Source organism: Squalius cephalus (assembly GCF_949319135.1).
Source record: "Squalius cephalus genome assembly, chromosome: 17".
Taxonomy (NCBI): domain Eukaryota; kingdom Metazoa; phylum Chordata; class Actinopteri; order Cypriniformes; family Leuciscidae; genus Squalius; species Squalius cephalus.
Window position 1 is genome coordinate 21,663,456 of NC_137138.1, and position 25,239 is coordinate 21,688,694.

Sequence of the window (25,239 nt, forward strand, 5' to 3'; positions counted from 1 at the left end):
AGGGAATTTGGAAGTGATGACCAATTATCCAAGTTACAAGAAATTTTTGACAGGATGCCCTCATAGTTGGTCTTAATTATATACTGCAATGAAGCACCAATCATAATGCCCAAATACTTAAATTGTTTGACCACTGGTATACCCGAGGGTAGTGCTAAGTTTCTCATTGCGTCATTTAGTGGAAGAAGTGCCGACTTTGTCCAATTTATTCTATATCCGGAAATCTCGCCAAAACTGCCAAAAATAGTTAAAATGTTTGGAATGGACTGCAGTGGATTGCCTAAAAAAAGAAGGATGTCATCTGCATACAAAGAAATATGATGGTTGGTCCCACACATTGTGATTGGGGTGATACCTTTATTTATGCGTATTGTCTGGGCCAGTGGCTCTAGCGAGAGTGCAAAAAGAAACGGGCTTAGAGGGCATCCCTGTCGAGAACCTCTGGCTATGTTGAACAGTGAAGAACAAGTCTTACCTGTCAAAACCATGGCTGTGGGGTTCGCATACAGCACCTTGATCATATGAATGTAGGAGGACCCCAGAGCCATGAACTTCAACACAGACCACAAATATGGCCATTCCAGACGATCAAAGGCTTTCATAGCATCTAGGGAAAGGACCGCGGTAGGAGGAGTCAACGAAGATGACCCATGTATTATATGGAGTAACCTCCTAACACTATCAGATGCTAATCTAGTCCTAATAAAGCCTGTCTGGTCACAGTTAACAAGCTTAGTCATGGCCGGCTGGAGCCTCCGCGCGAGCAATTTAGCATAAATTTTTAAGTCAGCATTTAGAAGTGACAGAGGCCTATAATTTGAACAATCATTGGGGTCCTTGTCTTTTTTGAGCAAAAGCGTAATAACTGCAATATTCACATCTCTGGAAAAGGACCCTCTCTCAATAGCGGCTTGAATCATATAAAAGAGTAGGGGGCCCAGACTGTCCCAGAACGTGGTATAAAATTCGGGTGGAATTCCATCCAACCCAGGGGATTTACCGCTACACATATCAAAAGCAGCCTCCTTAAGCTCAACTAAAGTAATGGGGGTATTTAATTCTAGAGAGTCTTCCTCAGACAGCTTAGGAAGCAGTGTTTGGTTTAGAAAATTGTCACAAGTATCCTGATTATGTGATATCTCAGAGCTATATAAATCAGCGTAAAAGCTACGGAAAGTAGCATTAACTTGTGAGGGTTCACTAAGAATATCCCCATTTTTGGACTTAATTGTGCCGATATCTGCAAAATTTTCATTGGACCGCAATCTAAGGGCTAATAAACGGCTGGGTCTAGCCCCATTAAAATAGTACAACTGTCGCGTCCTATGAATTAAAAATTCGGCCCGCTGTTTCATAACTGTAACGCTGCTTGCTGAATGATAGGAGGAAGCAGGATCCACATGCAGCAAACTTTATTTAATAAACCAAAACCTACACAAACTCAGACTCGGGAAACAGGACACAGGAACCAAACAGCCAACATACACAAACACTGAAACAAGATACAGGGTTTAAATACAGAGACTAACAAGCTAAACAAGATAACAAGGGGGCGTGGTTAATCTGAAACACCTGGGGAGACTAATAAACAAGAAAGACTACAAAGGACTACAAAACATGGCACAGAACAGGAAATAACAAAAATGCACACCAGACAAGGGAAACACAGGACAGGAATCATGACATAGCCCCCCACTTAAGGAGCAGATTCCAGATGCTCCTCAGGAAATAGTTCAGGAGGGTGGTGGAGCGGAGGCGGACCCGGGGGCGGGGTGGAGGGCCAGGCCCGTGGAACGGCAGAGGGCCTGGAGACTGTGGCAGAACGGGAGACCAGGGCGGATCAGGCTGTGCAGGCGACCAGGGCGGAGCAGGCTGTGCAGGCGGCCAGGGCAGTGCTGGCAGCCAGGGCAGTGCTGGCTGAGGAGACGGCCACGGCGGAGACGACCCTTCGGGCGGCCAGGGCGGAGACGACCCTTCGGGCGGCCACGGCGGAGACGACCCTTCGGGCGGCCACGGCGGAGACGACCCTTCGGGCGGCCACGGCGGAGACGACCCTTCGGGCGGCCACGGCGGAGACGACCCTTCGGGCGGCCACGGCGGAGACGACCCTTCGGGCGGCCACGGCGGAGACGACCCTTCGGGCGGCCACGGCGGAGACGACCCTTCGGGCGGCCAGGGCGGAACAGGAGACCACCCCTCTGGCGGATCGGGCTGGTCCGGAGGTGTATTGCCCCCCCCCAAAATTTTCATGGGGAGGCTCCCCGGTAAAGAGTCCTGGACCAGCGATGAAGAGGGCTTTGAGCTGGGCAGGACCAGCGGCGAAGAGGGCACTGAGATGGGCAGGACCAGCGGCAAAGAGGGCACTGAGCTGGGCAGGACCAGCGGCGTAGAGGGCTCTGAGCTGGTCAGGACCAGCGGCGAAGGCTTTGTGCTGGGCAGGACCAGCGATGAAGAGGGCTCTGAGCTGGGCAGGACCAGCGGCGAAGAGGGCACTGAGCTGGGCAGGACCAGCGGCAAAGAGGGCACTGAGCTGGGCAGGACCAGCGGCGAAGGCTTTGTGCTGGGCAGGACCAGCGGCGAAGGCTTTGTGCTGGGCAGGACCAGCGGCGAAGGCTTTGTGCTGGGCAGGACCAGCGGCGAAGGCTTTGTGCTGGGCAGGACCAGCGGCGAAGGCTTTGTGCTGGGCAGGACCAGCGGCGAAGGCTTTGTGCTGGGCAGGACCAGCGGTGAAGGCTTTGTGCTGGGCAGGACCAGCGGTGAAGGCTTTGTGCTGGGCAGGACCAGCGGTGAAGGCTTTGTGCTGGGCAGGACCAGCGGTGAAGGCTTTGTGCTGGGCAGGACCAGCGGTGAAGGCTTTGTGCTGGGCAGGACCAGCGGTGAAGGCTTTGTGCTGGGCAGGACCAGCGGTGAAGGCTTTGTGCTGGGCAGGACCAGCGGTGAAGGCTTTGTGCTGGGCAGGACCAGCGGTGAAGGCCTTGTGCTGGGCAGGACCAGCGGTGAAGGCTTTGTGCTGGGCAGGACCAGCGGTGAAAGCTTTGTGCTGGGCAGGACCAGCGGTGAAGGCTTTGTGCTGGGCAGGACCAGCGATGAAGGAGACTCTGGGATGGCGTGAAGCTCTGGATCGGCAGAAGTGATGTGAACAGTCTCTGGATCAGCAGAAGCGACGTGAACAGTCTCTGGATCAGCAGAAGTGACGTGAACAGTCTCTGGATCAGCAGAAGCGACGTGAACAGTCTCTGGATCAGCAGAAGCGACGTGAACAGTCTCTGGATCAGCAGAAGTGACGTGAACAGTCTCTGCATCGGCAGAAGCGACGTGAACAGTCTCTGGATCAGCAGAAGCGACGTGAACAGTCTCTGGATCAGCAGAAGTGACGTGAACAGTCTCTGGATCAGCAGAAGCGACGTGAACAGTCTCTGGATCAGCAGAAGCGACGTGAACAGTCTCTGGATCAGCAGAAGCGACGTGAACAGTCTCTGGATCAGCAGAAGCGACGTGAACAGTCTCTGGATCAGCAGAAGCGACGTGAACAGTCTCTGGATCAGCAGAAGCGACGTGAAGAAGCTCAGGTTCAGGAACAGGCTCAGACTCAGGAACAGATGCGGTCTCAGGAACAGACAGAGGCTCAGGAAGCGTGGCGGCGGCCATCCTTGGAACCAGAATCAGGCGTGGCCGCCTTCTTGGCTGGAGATTCTCAGACAACGTGGTGGCGGCCATCCTGGGAACCAGAATCAGACGTGGCGGCCATCCTGGGAACCAGAATCAGACGTGGCCGCCATCTTGGCTGGAGACTCCCCAAAGCTGCTGCTGGATCCATTAAGTGGTGGGTTCTTCTGTAACGCTGCTGGCTGAATGATAGGAGGAAGCAGGATCCACATGCAGCAAACTTTATTTAATAAACCAAAACCTACACAAACTCAGACTCGGGAAACAGGACACAGGAACCAAACAGCCAACATACACAAACACTGAAACAAGATACAGGGTTTAAATACAGAGACTAACAAGCTAAACAAGATAACAAGGGGGCGTGGTTAATCTGAAACACCTGGGGAGACTAATAAACAAGAAAGACTACAAAGGACTACAAAACATGGCACAGAACAGGAAATAACAAAAATGCACACCAGACAAGGGAAACACAGGACAGGAATCATGACAATAACAGCATTTATCTCTTTTTTCACAAGGTCAAATTGAAGCCTAACCTCCTCATCATAACTTTGTTGTAATAGGCTATCTAATGCTGATAATTTAGACTCTAAATCGTGTAATCTGGATGAACGAGATTTCCTTATGTTGGAGGCATAACATACAGTAAAATTCCTAATAAAACCTTTAACAGCATCCCAGACTGTCCTTGGGTCATCCACAGAGCCTTTATTTATATTTACAAAATCTGATAGTTGACTTGAAAACTTGGTTTTAAATGCTTCATCTCGGAGTAGTGAGGTGTTAAAACGCCATCTAGGGGCCCGAGCTGGATTTGAGTTTAACAACACAGAAGCAATCACTGCATTATGGTCAGAAAAAGCCACTGGTAATAAGTTGACAGTAACAATATTATAAAACAAATCTCTAGAAGAAAAAATAAAGTCAATTCGAGAGGAAGATTTATGTCTTGATGAAAAATGGGTGAAGCCCTTAACACCAGGATTTAATACACGCCAGAGATCCACCACCCCAGTATCATTAATCCAGGAACATAAAGCCTCAGAAGCATATTTTTGATCTAAATTTTCAGTCTGTCCCGATCTATCAACTGAATAGTCAACAACAGCATTAAAATCAGCACCTATTACGAGTTTGAAGTCAGAGAGCTCCATCAGTACCTTAGTGAGCTGTTCATAAAATTCTTTTTCAAAAGTATTAGGGGCATAAATTGAGACGAAGGCAACATCTCTATTTTCTATTTGAACTTTCGCAACTATTATTCTGCCTTTGCGATCTGCCCAAGTATCCAACAACTTAAAGTGCAAATTACGCTGGCATATGATTGCCACCCCTTTCGATTTGTTTAAAGCTGACGAGCAAGCAACTACCCGGAAAAAGCGATTAGACATACGATTTGTATCCCTTTTTAACAGATGAGTCTCTTGTAGGGAGGCTATATTAATTCTTTGTTTCCGCAAAAAGTCTAAAACAGCAACTCGCTTCACTGGGTTATTCAGGCCCCTTGCATTGAGGTTGAGAATATTCAACTTGGCACCATCAATCATTTAAAAAGTAATAGCAATGTAAACTATGCAGTAAACAAGAAAAACACACTTTCCATAGGGGAAAAAGATGGGGAGGAAATAGGAACTTCTCTGGTTCAGGCTTTGAAAACCTAACATTAGAACAAAACAAAAACAAAGACAGAACAAGGAGGAGACTGGCCGCGACCATGTCTATAACTCCTGTGAAACAAATGGAAAACTAGGATCTATTAATCATTAAAAGTACAGAAAAAAGATATGCACCTGTTCAATATCCCAGCTTAAATCAAAAACTTCACGATAATAACGGTTTACACATGTGAAAACTCTCCCATTCCTTTTGGCAAACACCCATCATTGAATAAACATAACCGTTGCATGGATCGTATTACCGGTAAAACGAAAAGCCAAAAGAGTTCACAAATTACCGTCCATAAAGGCTTTGGCGTCTTTCGGGTCTCTGAAAGTTTTCTGCGTGCCGTTTGCTTTGAAGACCAACACGGCTGGGAAGTTCATTTGGAAACGGATGCCTTTCTTAATAAGCTCAGTGCAGATCGGATTGAAGGCTCTCCTCGCGGCACGAACTGTAGGCGAAATGTCAGGAGCGATACGGAGAGGTTGGTCCTCGTATTGAAGCTGGCCTTTGCGTCTAGCGGTCAGAATTGTAGCGACGTCTCTGGAGCGATGAATCTTGATAATAACAGGTCGAGGCCGACCATCCGAAGGAGTACCGAGCCCTCGATGTGCGCGGTCAATTGCGATATTCGGGCAGTTTTGGAATGAAAGTTTCAAAGAAAAGTATGGGGTCACTTCCCTCGACGGACTCCTTGAGGTTAAGGATTCTGATATTGTCCCGTCTAGAACGCCCCTCTAGATCCGTAACCTTCTCCGTAAGTGCCGAGTTAAGCTTCTCGAGTGCGGCCAATTTCCCTTTAAGTGGAACAATGTCATCTTCCAGGACGGAGATACGAGTTTCTGTTTCAGCCTGGCGCGTCGCAAGGGAGTCGGTGGCTGCAGCAACCTCATCGATGCGTTTGATGATGCAATCAACTTTCACGTCCAGCCCCGACTCCAGCTTAACAAAAGAGTCATTCAGCATCTTTTGCGTGTGCCGACCTTCTTCTGCAACGACTTCGGCAATGTGTTTCAACAAAGCCCCATGTGATAAATCAGGTAACGAGCTCTCATTGCTAACCGCATGGCTACTGCTAGCACTAGCCTCGCCCGAATCAGTACATTCTTCCGTAAAACCTCGGGAATGGTCCGGCTTGTTCTGTTTTGACGGCTTGGGCATGATAAAGAAGCAATAAGGCAACTAAATAATGACTTTTGAGAAAGATGGGTGAAGGTAGATAAAGAACAGCAGGAACGTGGAACGGGAGAGTTGAAAACGCGACTGATCAGTCCGCTGCCATTACCGGAAGCCTCGTTGACAGCTTGTTTTAGTGAAATTTAAAACAGACAGTTCTACAGAGGTTGCTTATATAAACCAGCAGGGAGGCACATGTTCCTTCAATTGCATCAGTAACAAATAGCTGATTGTGTGGTGCGACACAAGGCTTTCATCCATTGTGTTTTTTTCTTCTTGCTCTGATTCACTATGGTAAGCCTATTATACAGGTAAGTGTGTAGACCAGTCGGGATGGTTTTCACGTGAAATTCGCATCACTCGCCCGTTCGTGTCTCATCCTATCCATAAATAGGGAAAAGTTGCTTTTGACGTCTTTATTTATCTTAAAATGAAATAAAACCACTTCTCATAAAGAAACAAGAACATGGCCTTTTCAATTGATATGCATTTTTTTTATAACACCTTGCATACAGCATTTTTCATTCTTTCAAGCAGACATATTTATTTGTATAAATTAAATCGTAATTCAAAATATCGACCCCCATTCACTGCCATTATAAAGCTTGGAAGAACCAGGACATTTTTTAATACAACTCGTATATAACAACTCGTATTCGTCTGAAAGAAGAAAGTCATATGTGCCTAGGATGGCTTGAGGGTGTATAAATGATGGGGTAATTTTCATTTTTCAACCTTTAAAATTATTCAGTTGAGAACATTGAGTGATTTTCTCCTTTTCTTTTGTTGTTTGATTAAAAATAATGATGGACAGCAGCAGGTTTATTAGACTGCTGTCACTTTAAGGCTGAATGCGCAGATCCAATACACTGATAGACATCCAATTTTTCAGGTATATCCATATGTCTTCTCTTCTCTTTCTCCCAGACATTTACATTTTTTAACATTTTATGAAACATGTCCCAAATCGTCCCTCCCTAACATTTTCTTTTTGTTTTTATCCATTGAAGAAAATGTCAGTAGATTTTCGTCATAGTTTTTGTCATTCAAAACATCAGTAAAAATTATTTGTCAGCAAATTATTTGTCACAGAAATTGAAACCGCCTGTTTGTATTTGCGTCTTGAAGCATGTGTAATCAATCTAATGGCATGGCGGGACGTCATCTAGTAGCGTGTGATGTCACGGCCAGGAATCTATAAAGCGCACCCAGACCAAACAATGTCAGCTGTTCCTTCAATGAGCACTTTGTGTTCATACTGTCTGTCTATGGTGATGTTTGTCCCGTAGGAAAGCATACTGGAAAATTTGTGAAATGACGAGCAAACAGCGTTTTAAATGTGTGTTCCTTCCTGCCCTTGCTACATTACAGATGGGGATGGAGGATGACACTTGATTTATGTGTCATTTGTTTGGGGGCAGAGCATGCATGGCATGTTTTTTTTTTTTTTAGAAGGCCGTCCAGGCACGCGGTCCTCGCAGTTCGGGTACTGGCGACTTAGATCGTGGGGATAGCAGGTGGATCTAGTAGAGGGGTTGAAGACGGGCTCTACCTTTTCTACTTTCACCCACTCTCAGGAGTCGGAAGCACGCTCAGAGGTTTCTTCCACCCTAAATGTGAAGGTCCGGTGCTGCAGCTGTCCAGCTCCGAGCTGTCCATCTGGCCATTGTACTGGAAGGCATGTTGACGGCTCCCTTTGAGGCCATTGAAACCATCACAGAGAAATTTTTCTTCCAGACATTTCGTCTCTAAAGAGAGTAGGAGACCTTCAGGCACTGTCGGTTGCCCCTTCTGAGTTTGCACCTGGCATGGTGAAAGTGTTTCTACACCCTATAACAAGGTCCCTACTAATGTGGCGCGATCCATAGTGTTGCAGGCCTTTTGCCCTCTTCTCTTTTGGATGTTGAACCAGGAGAAGCTACGTTTGCTATGCCCTGTCAGGGCGTTGGATGCTTATGTCCACAGAGCTTCTGCTCCTGTGGCAAAAGTCTGATCAATTGTTTGTGTGCTTCAGGTCACCAAGCAAAGCATGAGCAAGTGGATAGTCAAGGCTATCTCTCTTGCATATGAGGCTTGAGGACAGCCTTCACCAGGGCCGTAGCTAGAGGATTCGGGGGCCCCCTGAAAAAATATTGATGTGGGCCCCCTCCACCAATATCATATACTGTAAATAGATGAGCATGGAGGCCCAAATATAACAGAAGATGGTGATGTTGTTGTAAAACCTTTATTTTAAAAGTTAAATGTTTGTATAAAATTACAACTAATAAAAACTAACAAAACGCAAGAAATAGTTGAATAATAATAAAACCAATTTTAAAAAAGTAACAGCAAAATAATGTTGTTTTTTTCCCATCAGTCTGTTATAATTCATAAATCAAAAAGTAAACATTTAGAAATTGACAAGAAGGCAGTCAAATTTAAAAAATAAAATAATTTATTGTCTTATTTTTTAATAAAGATAATATGGAACTGGTAATAAATCTAATAAATGTATTCATCCAAGTGCAGTGTGTTGTATTTGTGTTTTCTTGATGTAATAAATCATCAAGCCAGCAGGTCAGGTGCATAATGCAATGCGTCGTGACTCGTGTAAATTTTTTAACTCTATGTACAATAGTGTAATAGTAGAAATTTTGACCACGTAATCATTCGTTCGATTGTGGTGTGCAGCGATAATGAAAAGTGACAGTACCCGGCAGGCTTTAGTCGACGGTACTTTTCTTATTCCCAGCGAAATAACAATGCAACTTGTCTTTAAGAACGTATTGATTGACTGGGATACAACAACTCTCCTGACCTCCCTCTCCTTCTTTTCATGGCGTTTCGGGTACCCTGATTTATGTTTTCTTTTCCCCGAAATTTTCAGTCAGTCAGTCTCCTGCTCTTCTATCAACTTCATCGTTAACTTCAGGCACTGCCGCCTCAACTCTGACTGGTTCTGTTCACGAGCTGCGGTGGGACTTACAATTTTATTGGGTCCATCTGATGTTTGTCACTGACTGAATAATTAATAAATACTTTAGATCGGATTAAACCATTTTTAGGGAGGTAAGAGAAGCAGATATTTTGAAAAAATATTTAACCAAATTGCATGTTTTTGTGGTTTTCATTTAAATCTCCGGCATACAACTAATATAAATATTATAATTATTCATTCAACAGGGGCCTATATAGTCTAACTGCTGGATTTTGTGGGGCCCCCTGGGCAGCGGGGGCCCCTATAATTGTCACCACCTTTCACCCCACTAGTGACAGCCCTGGCCTTCACCAATGGCTGTCAGAGCTCATTCAACTAGAAGTATGCCGGGTATCCCTACAAGAAGTTTGTGATGCGGTGGGCTGGTCCTCTCCACTTACATTTGTGAGGTTTTACGACCTAGACTTGGACACTGCACCGGGGTCCTGGGTGCTCCTAGGTTGTGCTCTGCAAGATTCTCACCAGACAGGCACTTGTCAGTATGGCAGAGTGGGTATTAACCTTGCCATAGTGACATGATTTCCGACGGAGCACGAGGTCCCTTGATGGGGAACGTCTCAGGTTATGACTGTAACCATGGTCCCCTTAAAAGGGAACAAGATGCTGCGTTGCCCTGCCATACTTCCTGCATGCCTGTGATCGACTTGTTTGGCCAATCAGGCCATGGGTTAAGTATCTTGTATTGAATACGGAAACGAATTCACGCAGAGGCGGAACGCATCGTACCTTTTGACGCAGCGTCTCGTTCCCCTTTCAGGGGACGTTTTCCACATTCAGAATGATAAGAAATGTTAACTGAACACCACATCAGCATATTAATGATTTCTGAAGGATGGCTGTTGAAAATTCAGCTTTGCCATTACAAGAAAAATATATAAACCAGAAAACATTTACCAGTACTTTATTACTGTTTACAATATTTTTGATTAAATAAATGCAGCCTTGCTAAAGACAAGAGATAAAAAACATTAAATAATCTAACTGAGCCCAAACCTTTGAACGGTAGTGTATATCATATGACATTTCAGGAATTAACTTTTCTCATGAAGAATATGAATGTAATAGTTACGCAGGTATGCTAGCTATGCTTTCAAGCTTTAATTCTAATTTAAATGCTATAGACTATAAGAGTTTCCTCATCACCAAGACTGCACTTTTTGGTGATTTGCCTGGTAAGCAGGAATCTGGCCTTGCAGTTTTGACTTGATTGCAGTGTCACAGTTCTTGCTGACTCAGGAGGAGCTTTGATTCAAGTAATCAAGAGTGCTCATGCGTGTCATGGCAGTATAGTTTGGAGGAAGGTCAGATAGAGGATCCTTCTCAAATAGGCAGTCAAACTGACAGGTGTATTTACAATATGCCATTCAAAAGGTCAAACCTAGGGTGAAGTATAAATCACTGCTCATGTCTATTGTTCCACAGCACTTTCTTTCAAGTTCAGCAGCTAAGCACATAAGATTCAACCCCTTTTTCTTTAAAACATTCGACTTGCCATTCTCCAAATTTTGTGGTAGCAGTGCTGCCAAATCAGCTAAATTTACTTAAATGGCAGTGGACAGATTTATATTACAGTAAAAATGTCTAAAGCTTGCATACATTCATTTAGTGAACTGAATATACTGAATGTATATAATAGTGTAACTTTCCTTCTTCAACACAAGATGGCATCATAGACATAGTAAATGTCCCCTTGGCCATTATTATTTACATCTACCACACTAAAAATAAAAGGACTAGATCAATATATAAATTAGGCCTGAAATTAAATTGGAATATATACAGTATATACACACACACACACACACACACACACATATATAATGTAACCTTATAATATATATCCTTAGTGCTTGTCCGGTATCCCAAAAGCTGCACAACTGCATCAATTGCACATTGTAATTTTAAGTATAGTTTTGTTGTTTCAAGTTTTTTTTTTTTTTTTCTTTAAAAGAAGGAAAATAAGACTGCTCAAAGAGCCTTATAGATAACAGGGAATACCTTAACCACCACCATATTATACGGTCTATTAAATATATATATATATATATATATATATATATATATATATATATATATATATATTGTAGCTGTCATGATTCTGCCATCTAGTCCTTGTCATTCTTTAATTCTTGAGGCAGGATCATGACAGACCCATGTTTTGTGTGCAAGCACATGGCCTTTTGTTTGGGCCATGTGCTTGTGTTGTCTCGTTCTCTTGCCCCGCCCCCTTGTTATCCTCGTTTTGTCATCATTGCTTTACCTGTGTCACCTGTTGTGTTATCATTAGTCTCCCTATTTAATCCCCTTGTGTTTGCTGTCTTGTGCCGGTTCATTGTTACATGCTATCATTCCTCTCTGTGAGTACCCTGTCAAGAGTGCACTCTAAAAACTCCTGGGTTATTTCTTCAACCCATTTTCTGGGTTATTTGTGTGTGTTGGGTTAAAATTATGGGTTATTTTTTCAGAGAGTAACCATTTTCTGGGTTATAGGGCTAATATTTTGACCCAATTCATGGGTTGTTTGGGTTTCTGGGTTATTTTTCAAAGAGTAACCCATGTTCTGGGTTGGCTTTCTCTCTCTCTCTGGCCTGCCCACCCGCAGTTGTTCTGGAATTTTCTCACATCAGTCGGACTCGTTTGAAATAACCGTTGCTTCGCCCTCGATCCGTTTTGGCCTGTGCTTCATCGGTGCAACTTCATCTATATTCAAGGTAAGAGTATTTTCAGTGTTGATGTAATGTAAACTTTTCTGTGTCCATGTCCCTGTTGCTAGTTTAGCACCATTTGCTAAAAAAATAAAAATAAAATAAATAAATACGTTGCTACAGACTAGCGTTAGCCGCGGCTATCACGACAACATCACAACTCGAGGTAACGTTATCGCACACTGCGCTGCGCTTCTCGTCCGGTGTGCGAGCCCCATAGCAGCGGCTACAGAGCGACGAGGCAACACAATAGTTGAGTTATGTTTACCAACTGCGCCGTGCTTATCATATTATACAGTGCTCTACTGGCTGAAGTAACGTTAGTGAGTTAAATTTAAGCGGGTCAAGTCTTCAAATTGTTGCTAACCTCTTTATTGCTATGTTTTCTCCAGGTCATTTTGAAATGGACAGTTTTGTCGCTGATAAGCTAACTGAGTGGGAGCTGAGCTGACAGAGAATTTTAGAGGTGAGCATTTTACTCTTATTGCCCTTATATCATCTCTCTATACCTACATTTTTTTAATAAGACTTAAATCTGTCAGTGCAAGATTTTGTGAAAGCTACTGCATTCCCTTAAAAGTGATTATTTGTTAGCTTGATACTGAAAGAGTGTCTGGTGAGTGGTTCACAATTGTCTCAACTTATTAACAATACTCATGTTGTCTTGTTTTCTGTCTTTCAGATGAAGACATAGATGAGGAGGCATTTCTTCTCTTTGAGGACACTATCAAAAATCTTGTCCCCAAAGTTGACCCCAGGCTTAAATTCCTGAGGCTCTTCTGAGAATTGTTTATTTTTCTATTTTTTTATTTCTAATATTGTTATTACAGTGTGACCTAAAATAAATGGGAAAATAAACATGTCCAAGTGTGTTTTTATATAGATTTTAATTTAATTCAATAAAAATGTAAAAGTGCTTTAAGTGTGTAATATAATGTAAAACAAAGTTTTATTTTCTGAAATAAGGCATACTGGGATAGTGACCCAAGTTAGGTTATTTTTGACCCAACTCCTGGGTTTAAAAAGGATCAACTAATTTTGGGGTTATTTCTACCCAGATGTTGGGTTTTTTAAACCCATCATTTGGGTCAGGTATTTAACCCAGAATTTGGGTCAAAAAGCATAACCCAATTTTCTGAGTTGAAATAACCCATAAATTAGTTGGTCCCTTTTTAACCCAGGAGTTGGGTCAAAAATAACCCATTATGGGTTATTTTTTGACCCAGGAGTTTTTAGAGTGTCGTCAAGAGAAAGTGCTGTTTCTGTATTAGCTGTTTGTTTGTAGTCTAGTTATGTCAAGTCATAGTCTAGTTTAGTCACTCGTTGTCCTGTCTGTGTTTTGCCCCCTCGCGGGTTTTGTTTTCCCCATTCTTTGTCACCAATAAACCTTGTGTAGTGCATTCTGTCTGCGCTTGGGTTCATCTCTGTATCCACATAACAGTAGCGACACCAGCTCAAATGAGGGGAATGTACAATTATTAATTATCAATTATTAACAATCAATAACTAATCATACTGGCTGTCACTTACACACTTTAAATCGCCCAAAAAGGGAATACAAAGCCCATATATTTGTATCTCTATATATAAATAATTAACCACAACAAATTACAATTAATTATGAATATACAGATGGGCTATATATCAAATTTGTGACTTCCTACAAAGTTAATGTCGCATAGAATAATTCGTTTGTCCGCCAAACGAATCATGCGATTTCTTATCGACTCTCAAGGAGGATTCTTCTTATAAACTGTCAAGAAAGGCTATTCCTCTGGCCATGAGGAAGAACTTTCTTGTTTTACAAAATTATTAACTAAAGTAGTCTGATCACAAATAGCCTACAGCTTGTAGCTAAAAATCGTACACATTTAAGAGGCTTTTGTTCTGTGAGCAGCAAACAGAGAAAATCAAGCGTATAATGGGTTTTTAATAAATTAAACTATAAATGTACAACTACATCTAACAAAGAATACATATATGAACAATATAAGGAAAGTAAATAAAGAAAGACAGAAAAACAAATCACAGCGTGGCAAATATATCACAAACAATGAACCTTGAGAACCAGCAAAAGAATCAAAATCACCTTAAGCAGGGGCAGATAATATGCATTTAAACCTTGAAAAAGAATAATACTTGCATTGGTTTTTGTTGCTGAACTGGAATGCGTGTCTGTGAGTGTCCGTTCTAGGTGCGTCCGTTAGTTGGACGCGTTCTTTCGGTTCTTCCGGAGCTCGTGTAGTTCGCAGGAGGTTCAAACGATGTACAGTGAGGAAAATAAGTATTTGAACACCCTGCTATTTTGCAAGTTCTCCCACTTAGAAATCATGGAGGGGTCTGAAATTGTCATCGTAGGTGCATGTCCACTGTGAGAGACATAAGCCGCTTTCCGGAGGAACCTTTTCACAGTTCCTAGAACTATTGGCTAAAGTACCCGGATGTCGGCGCGTTCGCACCGCAGGAACTAGGAACGATTTTAGTTCTAGGAACTCCATTTGTAGGAACTAATTTAGGTCCTACCAGAGCCCGTCTACGGAGAGCCTGCCCACTCCCTATTAAGTCCTATTGTACCGAATTTTGGTTGTAGTACCACCAGAGTTCCACTGGGGGCGATCGCCATGAGTGCAAAATGAATGGGAGTCAATGGGGCTAGACGGCTAAATTTGTCTCTTTCACCCGATTGCCGCTGAGAAATCTCAGATCTGATTGTAGATTTTGCAAGTTCAACATGGGTTTTAGGTCGAAAGTTGAATGAACGAGTACTTATGTCCTTTTCATTTCTTACAGGTTGAGTTGTTGTTGCCCATAACACGCTAGCATTCTGCTAATGGACGCTGATTGGTCAGTGAAGGACTGATTACGACCAGAGATCCCGCTTGATGGCATCGTGGCATCCAAAGCGGGACCACAAACAAACAAAACAAAAACAAGTCTAGCACGTGTATTTACCTGTGTCAGCTGTGTTGTCGATGCCTCGAGAGAAAAGAAAGTGCAGAGTGCGAAAGCACCAGAGTGACTGAAGGATTGCTGTAAAGCAGTATCTCTGGTCGTACATGTGTATGACGTCATTGACACTTTAAAATACTTTTTAAAGCAAATAAGTGACTCAAAAAAATCGAACACCCAGCAATGTGTAATTTACTAGACAAATTACTAGACAAAAAATTATATCCTGAGAAAAGTGGATTTTTATTGGTATAGCGCCATAGACCTCCATTCATTCTGCACTCGTCCTGTGAGCGCCCTCATATGGAATCAGAGAGGAACTGCAACCAGTTCAGAAGCCGGAAGTGTACTTCTCGCCATATTAGACATTCTCTGGTCCTACTTCAGAGTAGGGTCTAAACCAGCACTATAGGAACTACCCGTGACGTTAGTGTACGCTGATGACCGAACGCACGCGGAACACCAGCACCCGCCATTTTTAAAACAGCTAGAATGTAAACACACAGATTAATAGCCTATATATTTACTCCATAAACTAACTATACAAACATGGAAAACATGATAGATGGGCATCTAAACCTTTATGCTGAAGAGAAAATCCAACGCAACTTTGAGGGGAGCAAGTCAAACATGATTATGTATTTCTGCTCAGCTAGCAACACAGGACATCAACCACACGGCATAGGCTAATAACCTTTTTTCATATACTGTCTACTTTCTTTAACAGTTCTATCTAATAAGATATTAAACAGTACTGTTAGACAGATCGCTAACTAATGAACACAGAGAATGCGAGCATTGTTTGCTCTGGCGTTCTCAGCGCCGCCAAAATAAAGGTCCGTCGCTCTGTCAAAAGAAAAGTCGCCGTGCTTGCGTCAGTCCCTTACCCCTCCTACCTGTTCCTATGGCCACTTGGCCAGTGCGAACGCAAACAGCAAACCCAAGTTTGGGGGAGAGTAGTTCCTAGAACTGTTTAGAAGTGGACAGTTCCTAGAACTAAGTTCCTAGAACTACTTGGTCGGAAAGCGGCTATAATCAAAAAAAAAAATAAAAAAAATCCAGAAATCACAATGTATGATTTTTTAACTATTTATTTGTATGATACAGCTGCAAATAAGTATTTGAACACCTGAGAAAATCAATGTTAATATTTGGTACAGTAGCCTTTGTTTGCAATTACAGAGGTCAAACGTTTCCTGTAGTTTTTCACCAGGTTTGCACACACTGCAGGAGGGATTTTGGCCCACTCCTCCACACAGATCTTCTCTAGATCAGTCAGGTTTCTGGGCTGTCGCTGAGAAACATGGAGTTTGAGCTCCCTCCAAAGATTCTCTATTGGGTTTAGGTCTGGAGACTGGCTAGGCCACGCCAGAACCTTGATATGCTTCTTACAGAGCCACTCCTTGGTTATCCTGGCTGTGTGCTTCGGGTCATTGTCATGTTGGAAGACCCAGCCTCGACCCATCTTCAATGCTCTAACTGAGGGAAGGAGGTTGTTCCCCAAAATCTCGCAATACATGGCCCCGGTCATCCTCTCCTTAATACAGTGCAGTCGCCCTGTCCCATGTGCAGAAAAAACCCCCCAAAGCATGATGCTACCACCCCCATGCTTCACAGTAGGAATGGTGTTCTTGGGATGGTACTCATCATTCTTCTTCCTCCAAACACGTAGTGGAATTATGACCAAAAAGTTCTATTTTGGTCTCATCTGACCACATGACTTTCTCCCATGACTCCTCTGGATCATCCAAATGGTCATTGGCAAACTTAAGACGGGCCTTGACATGTGCTGGTTTAAGCAGGGGAACCTTCCGTGCCATGCATGATTTCAAACCATGACGTCTTAGTGTATTACCAACAGTAACCTTGGAAACGGTGGTCCCAGCTCTTTTCAGGTCATTGACCAGCTCCTCCCGTGTAGTTCTGGGCTGATTTCTCACCTTTCTTAGGATCATTGAGACCCCACGAGGTGAGATCTTGCATGGAGCCCCAGTCTGAGGGAGATTGACAGTCATGTTTAGCTTCTTCCATTTTCTAATGATTGCTCCAACAGTGGACCTTTTTTCACCAAGCTGCTTGGCAATTTCCCCGTAGCCCTTTCCAGCCTTGTGGAGGTGTACAATTTTGTCTCTAGTGTCTTTGGACAGCTCTTTGGTCTTGGCCATGTTAGTAGTTGGATTCTTACTGATTGTATGGGGTGGACAGGTGTCTTTATGCAGCTAACGACCTCAAACAGGTGCATCTAATTTAGGATAATAAATGGAGTGGAGGTGGACATTTTAAAGGCAGACTAACAGGTCTTTGAGGGTCAGAATTCTAGCTGATAGACAGGTGTTCAAATACTTATTTGCAGCTGTATCATACAAATAAATAGTTAAAAAATCATATATTGTGATTTCTGGATTTATTTTTTTTAGATTATGTCTCTCACAGTGGACATGCACCTACGATGACAATTTCAGACCCCTCCATGATTTCAAAGTAGGAGAACTTGCAAAATAGCAGGGTGTTCAAATACTTATTTTCCTCACTGTATCTTTAAAACATTTTCAGCTTATAATAATGATGATAGTAATAATATGTTTATATTTTACACAACAAAACAAAACTATCATTTGCTCCTCTTAATGATGCACCACGAGAGTTGTTGCCAAGGATATAAAATGCACAACATCATTATGCATTAAATGGAAATTGGTTTAAAAAAAAAAAACAAAAAAAAAAAACCCAGTGTGGTTTTCCTCTTTGAAAATTACCGCATTTAAAGCCCCTTCTGTGTTTAATGTTTGTCACATAGGAAGATGCCAGAGACACTGACATGACTATCAACTGTTAGAGACTCTCTATAGTACTCTAAAGTGTATAGTACTTTCTACATTTCACTTAATATTTTATTGTAAGGTTGGTTCAATTTCTCTACACATCCAGAAATTGTATTTTTTAATATATAATTTCTTTTTTAATGCAGTAAAAAAATCGGAACATTGAAGGCACAATGTTATTTATTAATAGCAATATATAATAAAATATATATAAATAAAAAAATGTTTAATATAGTATATTATACTATGATTTATTCATATAACTAGTAAACAGTGTATTGTAAAAGGATTCTCTATAATGTTTAATGTGAGTGCATATACTTTAAAGACTACATCATTTTCAAGATACAGCATAAAACTGTATGTACTTTAGATAATGAGGAATCCCCAACATACAGCATAAGTTGCATATTGTAAGAGTTTTTTGTTTTGTTTTGTTTTACTGTTATTTTTCTATATATACAGTATTTCCTTGACCAAGTCAGGATCTGCATGCTTGCATATCACCACAATGAACACCAGCGGGCCTGTGGAATATTTCATCCTTGATGGACTGAAGGACAGAAACGTGCTGCCCATTTTCTTCACTGTCTATGTTTCTGTTCTGTGTGGAAACAGCATGATCATTTACCTTGTTAGAACCGACCCCAAGCTCAACACTCCTATGTATTTTTTCCTTCATAATTTGTCCTTTTCTGATATTGTGTTCACGTCAGTGACCATTCCCAAAATGCTGTCGGTGTTCCTGACTGAGGTCAAGACCATTTCCAAAACAGGATGCTTTTTACAGATGTACTTCTTTCTCTCATTTGGAGTGACAGGGCGCGCTTTGCTGACTGTGATGGCGTTTGACCGGTACGTAGCAATCTGTAACCCCCTGCGGTACACAACTATTATGACCAGGCGGCTCTGTATTCTATTGATATTTGCTGCTTGGGGTTTTGGGTCCGTTATGGTGCTGCCCTCATTTATTTGGGCGACTTTGCTGCCTTACTGCGGGCCCAATATTGTTAGGCACATGTTCTGCGATCACTCCTCAGTAGTGAGCCTTGCCTGTGTAGACACCACCAGGAACGGCATATTGTCCTTAACAAACGCACTCATTGCACTTCTCAGTACATTTCTTTTCATCTTAATTTCGTATGTCTTTATTGGCAAAGCTATGAGAAAAATGAGCAAGTCACAGCAGCTCAAAGTTGCGGGCACTTGTGTGTCCCACCTGACAGTGGTGTGCATCTCATATGTTTCAGCCGCCTTTGTGTATATCTCATATCGAGTAGCTAAATTTGACCCAGATGTTCGTATAGTCATCGCTGTGCTGTACTCTGTGCTCACACCCCTGCTGAACCCCATAATTTACAGCTTGAGGAATAAAGAACTGCAAAATGCAATGAAGAGAGCGTTTTGTAGATGCACTGTTGCTTCTAAAACCTCCAGAAAAACAGTTCCTTCTGTTGCTTAGAATCTGCATTCATTCTGCTGTTCATTGTGAAAACAATTCAATTTAATCTGTTAAAAAGTATGAATATGTGTGGAACAAGCTAGATCCAAGTTACAATATATGAGACTGAAGCAAATTGTATTTTATTGTTGATAAATATATAAATCTGGTTATTGTACATTTAAAACTTGATTATTATTACAGAAATCTCATTCTTGTTTCATTTATGTATATCACATTAAGTTTCTTGGTTTGTTTGCGTTACATCTATTGTAATCCACATGGATGTAAATAAAATACATAGGCTTCATCTTAAATTTAGGCTTAAATTATTTTGTTGTTAAATAAAAAATGACAAATAAAAAATAATATAGACTGAATAATACTTTTGAATTAATTCTAATTAGGCAGATACTATACAATATGTTATTTTTCCACTTCTGAAAACAACACTGAACATTTATTTTCAGTAGTGCGAGAAATCAACCTATTTGTAGTGATTTTATAAATTGTTTGATTGCTTTTGTTTCCATTTAGGATATTATATTTTTATCCATTACTGCAATCATAAAAATTGTCAAAGTGATTTCAGATTATAATGTCTAATATGTTTTAGGATTGTTAAAACTGTATGCTTCGTTTGGAATTTTGCTGCAGTAATTACATAAAAAGCAACTGTCTTGTAATGTTTATGTCATGAGGAAATGTTACATTTAAAAATATACTATTTAATAGAATCGCAGTTCCATTTTTATTTCAAATAATCTTTGAATATCACTGAGGTGGTTTTAACTGTGGACAGTGACAAGAAAAAGAATGTTATAAGTGAGTTGATAGCTAAACAACAAACAACACTTAAGTTTAAACAGTTTTTTACAGAAATTTTTAACCAAATTTTGGATTGCCTCTAATAAATAATTTTTATTTTATTTTAATTAATTAATTTATTTGAATTATTATTTATTTGTTAATATTTTCTATTGTCACAAATGGCTGCAGCAAGGATGATTAGATGAAGGATCTATGGGGTTAGAATTGTTATAGAATAAATAAAAAAATAAATAAATACAAATAAATAGATTCGCACATTTTTTTTATAGTTTCACAATAATGAAAAAAAAATCACAAATAAATAAAATGAGATTTGCAAAAAAAAAAAAAAAAAAAAAAATGATGAGGAAACTCTTTTAGCATTTAAATTAGAATTAAAGCTTGAAAACATATAGCTGCATAACTATTACATTCATATTCTACATGAGAAGTTAATTCCTGGAATGTCATATGATATACACTATCGTTCAGAGGTTTGGGGTCAGTAAGATTATTTAATGTTTTTTAAAAGTCTCTTATGTTTACCAAGGCTGCATTTATTTAATCAAAAATACTGTAAACAGTAATAATGTATTACATTTTAAAGTAGCTGTTTTCTGTTTTATATATTTTTTTTTTTGTAATGGTAAAGCTGAATTGTTTCAACAGCCATCCTTCAGATTTCATTAATATGCTGATGTGGTGTTAAGGCTGTATGCATTTGTGAACAGCTTCGTGTTTTTTTGTAGATCCCGGAAGCATTTGTGGATTTTGCAACACTAGCGTCAAGACTTGCAGACAAATCCGCAATTAGTGGACTCCACCCACCATCTACTTATGCCAATCATATAAGAGCCACACTGCACAAACCAATTGTAGCACGTTATCGTTACAACTTATCACGTTTGGGAACAGATTAAATTTGCACCCCTGAAAGGAACTGTATTCTATGGGTGTTTCGTTCAAACTGAGCTACTGTTTGTGTGGTTAAAACACCCTGTTTCCAAAATATTATTGGAGTTTAGGGCTTCTTTATATTTCCATCAGAATCAGTGAATCAGGATAAAATCAGGATTATATACAAATTATGATCATTCACAGATCCTGAGCATCATGATCATTAAAACCCTCTCTACACTGGATGCAAGCAGCGTGACAGCGCTCTAAAGCAAATAGCACCCATTATATTATATTATCAGTGATACTGTCTACACTGGACGCGACATGGTGCAGCACAACAGTAAACGGATGCCCATTCTTCTGAAGTACTACACGCACTTGCGCTAATTTACACAAAGGACAAATGATTCGCACCTTCGCTTTGGCGCATGCGGCGTAGACAGCCTTGCACGGGGTAGATACGATGTAAGATATGGCACAACGGCTGATTTAGCCTTTTAAAGCACTATTGGGTGACAAATATAGGAGACAATATCATATGAAATATGAGCCAAAATGACCATCAGTGATGTAACAGTACGAGCCACAGCATCACTGCAGCTGTACTGGGGTTTTGTGAGTGGATAATGAAAATAAAGAATCTTGCAATTCTGAAAAATATATATTTGCATTTATTTTTGATGCTGTAAGCAACTTTTACAATCAAAAACTATTAAGTCTGATTCATATGACAATAAGCTATACCTTAATGTTAATACGTGTTTCCCGAAACGATCTTAGTTAAAGCTACATTGTGTGATATTTTCCCCCATCTAGCGGTGAAATTGTATATGACTACCCAGTGAATATTAGTTTCTGTTCCTTTCAATTTCGAGGGCGTTTTAACTCCTACGGTGGCCGTATTATTCCAAGATTAACATGGCTTCCAGTTCGACTTCGTCCAATAGGCTCTGTGCACAAGTCCCGTGACGTACTTCCGTATTCCACAGTGATCGGCAGATCAGTTTCCGGTTTACTTCCCGCCCCTGTTACAACGGCGGTAAAGATGCTGCAAAGTGAACAAGCAAGAGCTGTAACCGTAAGAAAAAACCCTAAATATGACGTCAGAGATGTATTCAAGTTACAGAAAACGGTGGGTGGTTCAAATGACCATTGCTGTGTGCCACTTTGTACGGGATCCAGCCGTTATAACAGTGAACTCAGCTTCCACCGCTTTCCAAAACATAACGGCATTCGTGCGCAGTGGCTTCATAAGATCCGAAGGACGGGGTTTTCCGTAACACCGCATACGAAGGTATGCAGCAGACATTTCACTAACGATCTTATCCTTACTACAGCTAAGGGTAAACGGATTTTTAGCTGCAAGTGCTGTGCCATCATTGTATGAATGGAACGGCTACACGAACAGCAAGACGCGGGCTGGCGTTTGGGAGCGCCGCACTCGTCCCACATCAAGTCCTGACCCCGTGGCTGAGGAGACTGAGGAGGAGATTGTGGAAGCAATGGTCCCCATGCTCATCGACCACGACTACGGAGAAAGTCCCACAGTGTGTGTCGACCGGGAGCAATATGAGAAGCTACTAGATGAAATCGAGATGCTGAGACAGCAGGTCCAAACGTAGATCCAAACATCTACAGAGCTCATTTGGACTCCAGAGGTTTGCATCATCACCAGAGGATATCCGATTTTACACCAGGTAAGATATGCGCAACCAATCTATCAAGCCAAGTTAGTAGTGGTTAGATCAACGTTTAACTTTACTGTAAGTGGTTGCCTCTATTGTCTGTTTTAGTGTATTATTTTCTCTGTCTTTTTAATCTAAAATTGAGCAAGTATGATAATTAATTCAACCTACAATACTGTTTAGATTCCCCTCATATGAGCATTTGATGGCATTTTGGGGCCTGATCAGTTCTGCTACAGTGAAGATGGTTAGGGTCACCAACACCAGAGCAAGGAAAACGAGCACAACAACTGAAAGTCCTGTAACCAGACCGACTGTAAGTAGCAGGCTCATACACAAATACACACATCCATGAATATTATGATTATGATCTCATTTTAATTTAATATTTTCCCACAGAAACTGCTGCCAATAGATGAACTTTTCCTCTTCCTGTCATATCTGTCCACTGGCTGTACCCAGAGGGAGCTGGGCCATAAATCGAGCAACAGTCAGCCGAATTATTGTGACCTGGGCCAACTTTCTCTACAGCCTACTGGGATCGGTATGTACATGGATGTCTCCTGCAGCTGTGAAGGCCAATCTCCCACAGGACTTTCATGGTAGCTACAGCGACACACATGTGGTCCTTGACTGCACAGAGTTACGCTGTCAGACTCCTTCATCTCTGCTCCTTCAGAGTGAGGTCTTTTCACACTACAAGTCCCACTGCACCTTCAAGGCCATGGTGGGAATGTCCCCCCATGGAGCCCTGACATTTGTGTCAGCACTCTTTGAGGGATCCATGAGTGATAGGGAGGTGTTTCGCCAGTCAGGGATTACATCACTCTTAACACCTGACATGGCCATCATGGTTGACAAGGGCTTCCTGGTGGATGACCTTGTACCTGGGACTGTTCATCGTCCTGCCTTTCTCTCCAAGAGGACACAAATGTTGGAGGTGGATGTTCTGAAGACGCAGTCCATTGCTCGTTTAAGAGTGCACGTTGAGAGGATGATCAGAAGAGTCAAAGAAAATAAACTTTTTGATTCTACAATTCCTCTGTCCATCTCAGGCAGCATCAACCAAATCTTCACAGTTGCATGTCTCCTCACAAATTACCAAAATGGGCCTCTTGTCAAGAAATGGATGTATGATGTTTAAGATGAGGAAGAGGAAGCAACAGGAGAGTTGAAACGAGCAATGGACTGCGTCTTCAGAACATCCACATTTACTTACCATTTACTATTTTGTTGAAGTTGCATGGGGTATGGTGATGAACATGAATTTGTTTATTCCTTAGCTTACATTTTAGTCTTGTTTATGTTCAATTTGTTGATTCTCTCTCACACATCTTTTATTTACTTAGCACTTAGAAAGATAAATGTTACACATTCGTGATAATCAGTTATGTCTCTGTTTTTTGTTAATATCTTAGGGCCACCGGAGGTGTGTATATATATATATATATATATATGTATATATATATATATATATATATATATTATGTATATATGTATATATATATATATGTGTATATATGTGTATATATATATATATATATATGTATATATGTATATATGAAGAGTTCAGATGCAAAAGCCTCTAAGTGCCATCTGAAATTTTTTTCTATATATATGTATGTGTATGTGTATATATGTATATATATATATATGTATGTGTATATATATGTATGTATATATATATGTGTGTGTATATATATATGTATATATGTATATATGAAGAGTTCAGATGCAAAAGCCTCTAAGTGCCATCTGAAATTTTTTTCTATATATGTATGTGTATGTGTATATATATATATATATATATATATATATATATATATATATATATATATGTGTATATATATGTATATATATATGTATATATATATATATATATGTATGTGTGTATATATATATATATATATATATATATATATATATATATATATATAGGCTATGTATATATATATATATGTATGTATATATATATGTGTATATATATGTATACAGTTTTTTCCCCATCACATTGTGGCTAGCATTTAAACCTTTTGTTTGTTTAGTTAATTAGTTATCAGTCTAATTTAAGTGTGTGTAGAAAGACCAGAAATGGGAAATGAACCAGAAGATTGTGAATAAATGCATTGTTATAACCACATGAATGTCTGCTGAGTATCTTTCTCATTCAGTGAACCCACCACAGTGGAAAATTGTCAACTAAGTATTGGCATAGCAGCCCCTCCAGTGGTTTATAGGTTTTGTTAAAATCAAGTCACCGAATTCAATGTTGCATTATAAATTTATACAATTTCAAAATAAGCATTTATATTACATCACACATTACATTTCATTACATTGTGCATGGTGATTGGATTTGCACACATTACATGCATTTCTGCATGTATAAATTGAAATAAAACCTGTCTACCTTTTCTTTGATGACATCTAACATGTCACG

The 25,239-nt window shown here is 40.9% G+C and overlaps 2 protein-coding genes and 1 long non-coding RNA gene across 3 annotated transcripts; all 3 read left to right on the top strand.

Moving 5' to 3' along the window:
• The first annotated feature begins 1,548 nt into the window (after positions 1-1,548).
• On the top strand, positions 1,549-3,637 carry LOC307144989 (uncharacterized protein). Its single transcript, XM_079847784.1, has 2 exons — positions 1,549-3,007; positions 3,309-3,637. The coding sequence occupies exons 1-2, from the start codon at positions 2,249-2,251 to the stop codon at positions 3,372-3,374; spliced, it is 825 nt and encodes a 274-aa protein (XP_079703910.1). The 5' UTR covers positions 1,549-2,248; the 3' UTR covers positions 3,375-3,637.
• An 8,489-nt stretch (positions 3,638-12,126) lies between these two features.
• On the top strand, positions 12,127-12,961 carry LOC307145085. Its single transcript, XR_013818891.1, has 3 exons — positions 12,127-12,198; positions 12,585-12,658; positions 12,875-12,961. It is a non-coding gene; the product is annotated as an uncharacterized lncRNA (long non-coding RNA).
• Positions 12,962-18,435: 5,474 nt separating this feature from the next.
• Positions 18,436-19,425, top strand: LOC307144866 (olfactory receptor-like protein OLF1; the record flags this gene model as incomplete). Its single annotated transcript, XM_079847526.1, has 1 exon — positions 18,436-19,425. The coding sequence occupies exon 1, from the start codon at positions 18,475-18,477 to the stop codon at positions 19,423-19,425; it is 951 nt and encodes a 316-aa protein (XP_079703652.1). The 5' UTR covers positions 18,436-18,474.
• Between the last annotated feature and the right edge of the window lie 5,814 nt (positions 19,426-25,239).

What these genes read in the sequence shown, in the direction of transcription:
- LOC307144989 (XM_079847784.1), top strand. Translation starts at nt 2,249, where the DNA reads ATGGGGAGGCTCCCCGGTAAAGAGTCCTGGACCAGCGATGAAGAGGGC. An exon ending in GGACCAGCGGTGAAGGCTTT is followed by an intron (nt 3,008 to 3,308) that starts GTGCTGGGCAGG and finishes CTGCATCGGCAG; the next exon opens with AAGCGACGTGAACAGTCTCT.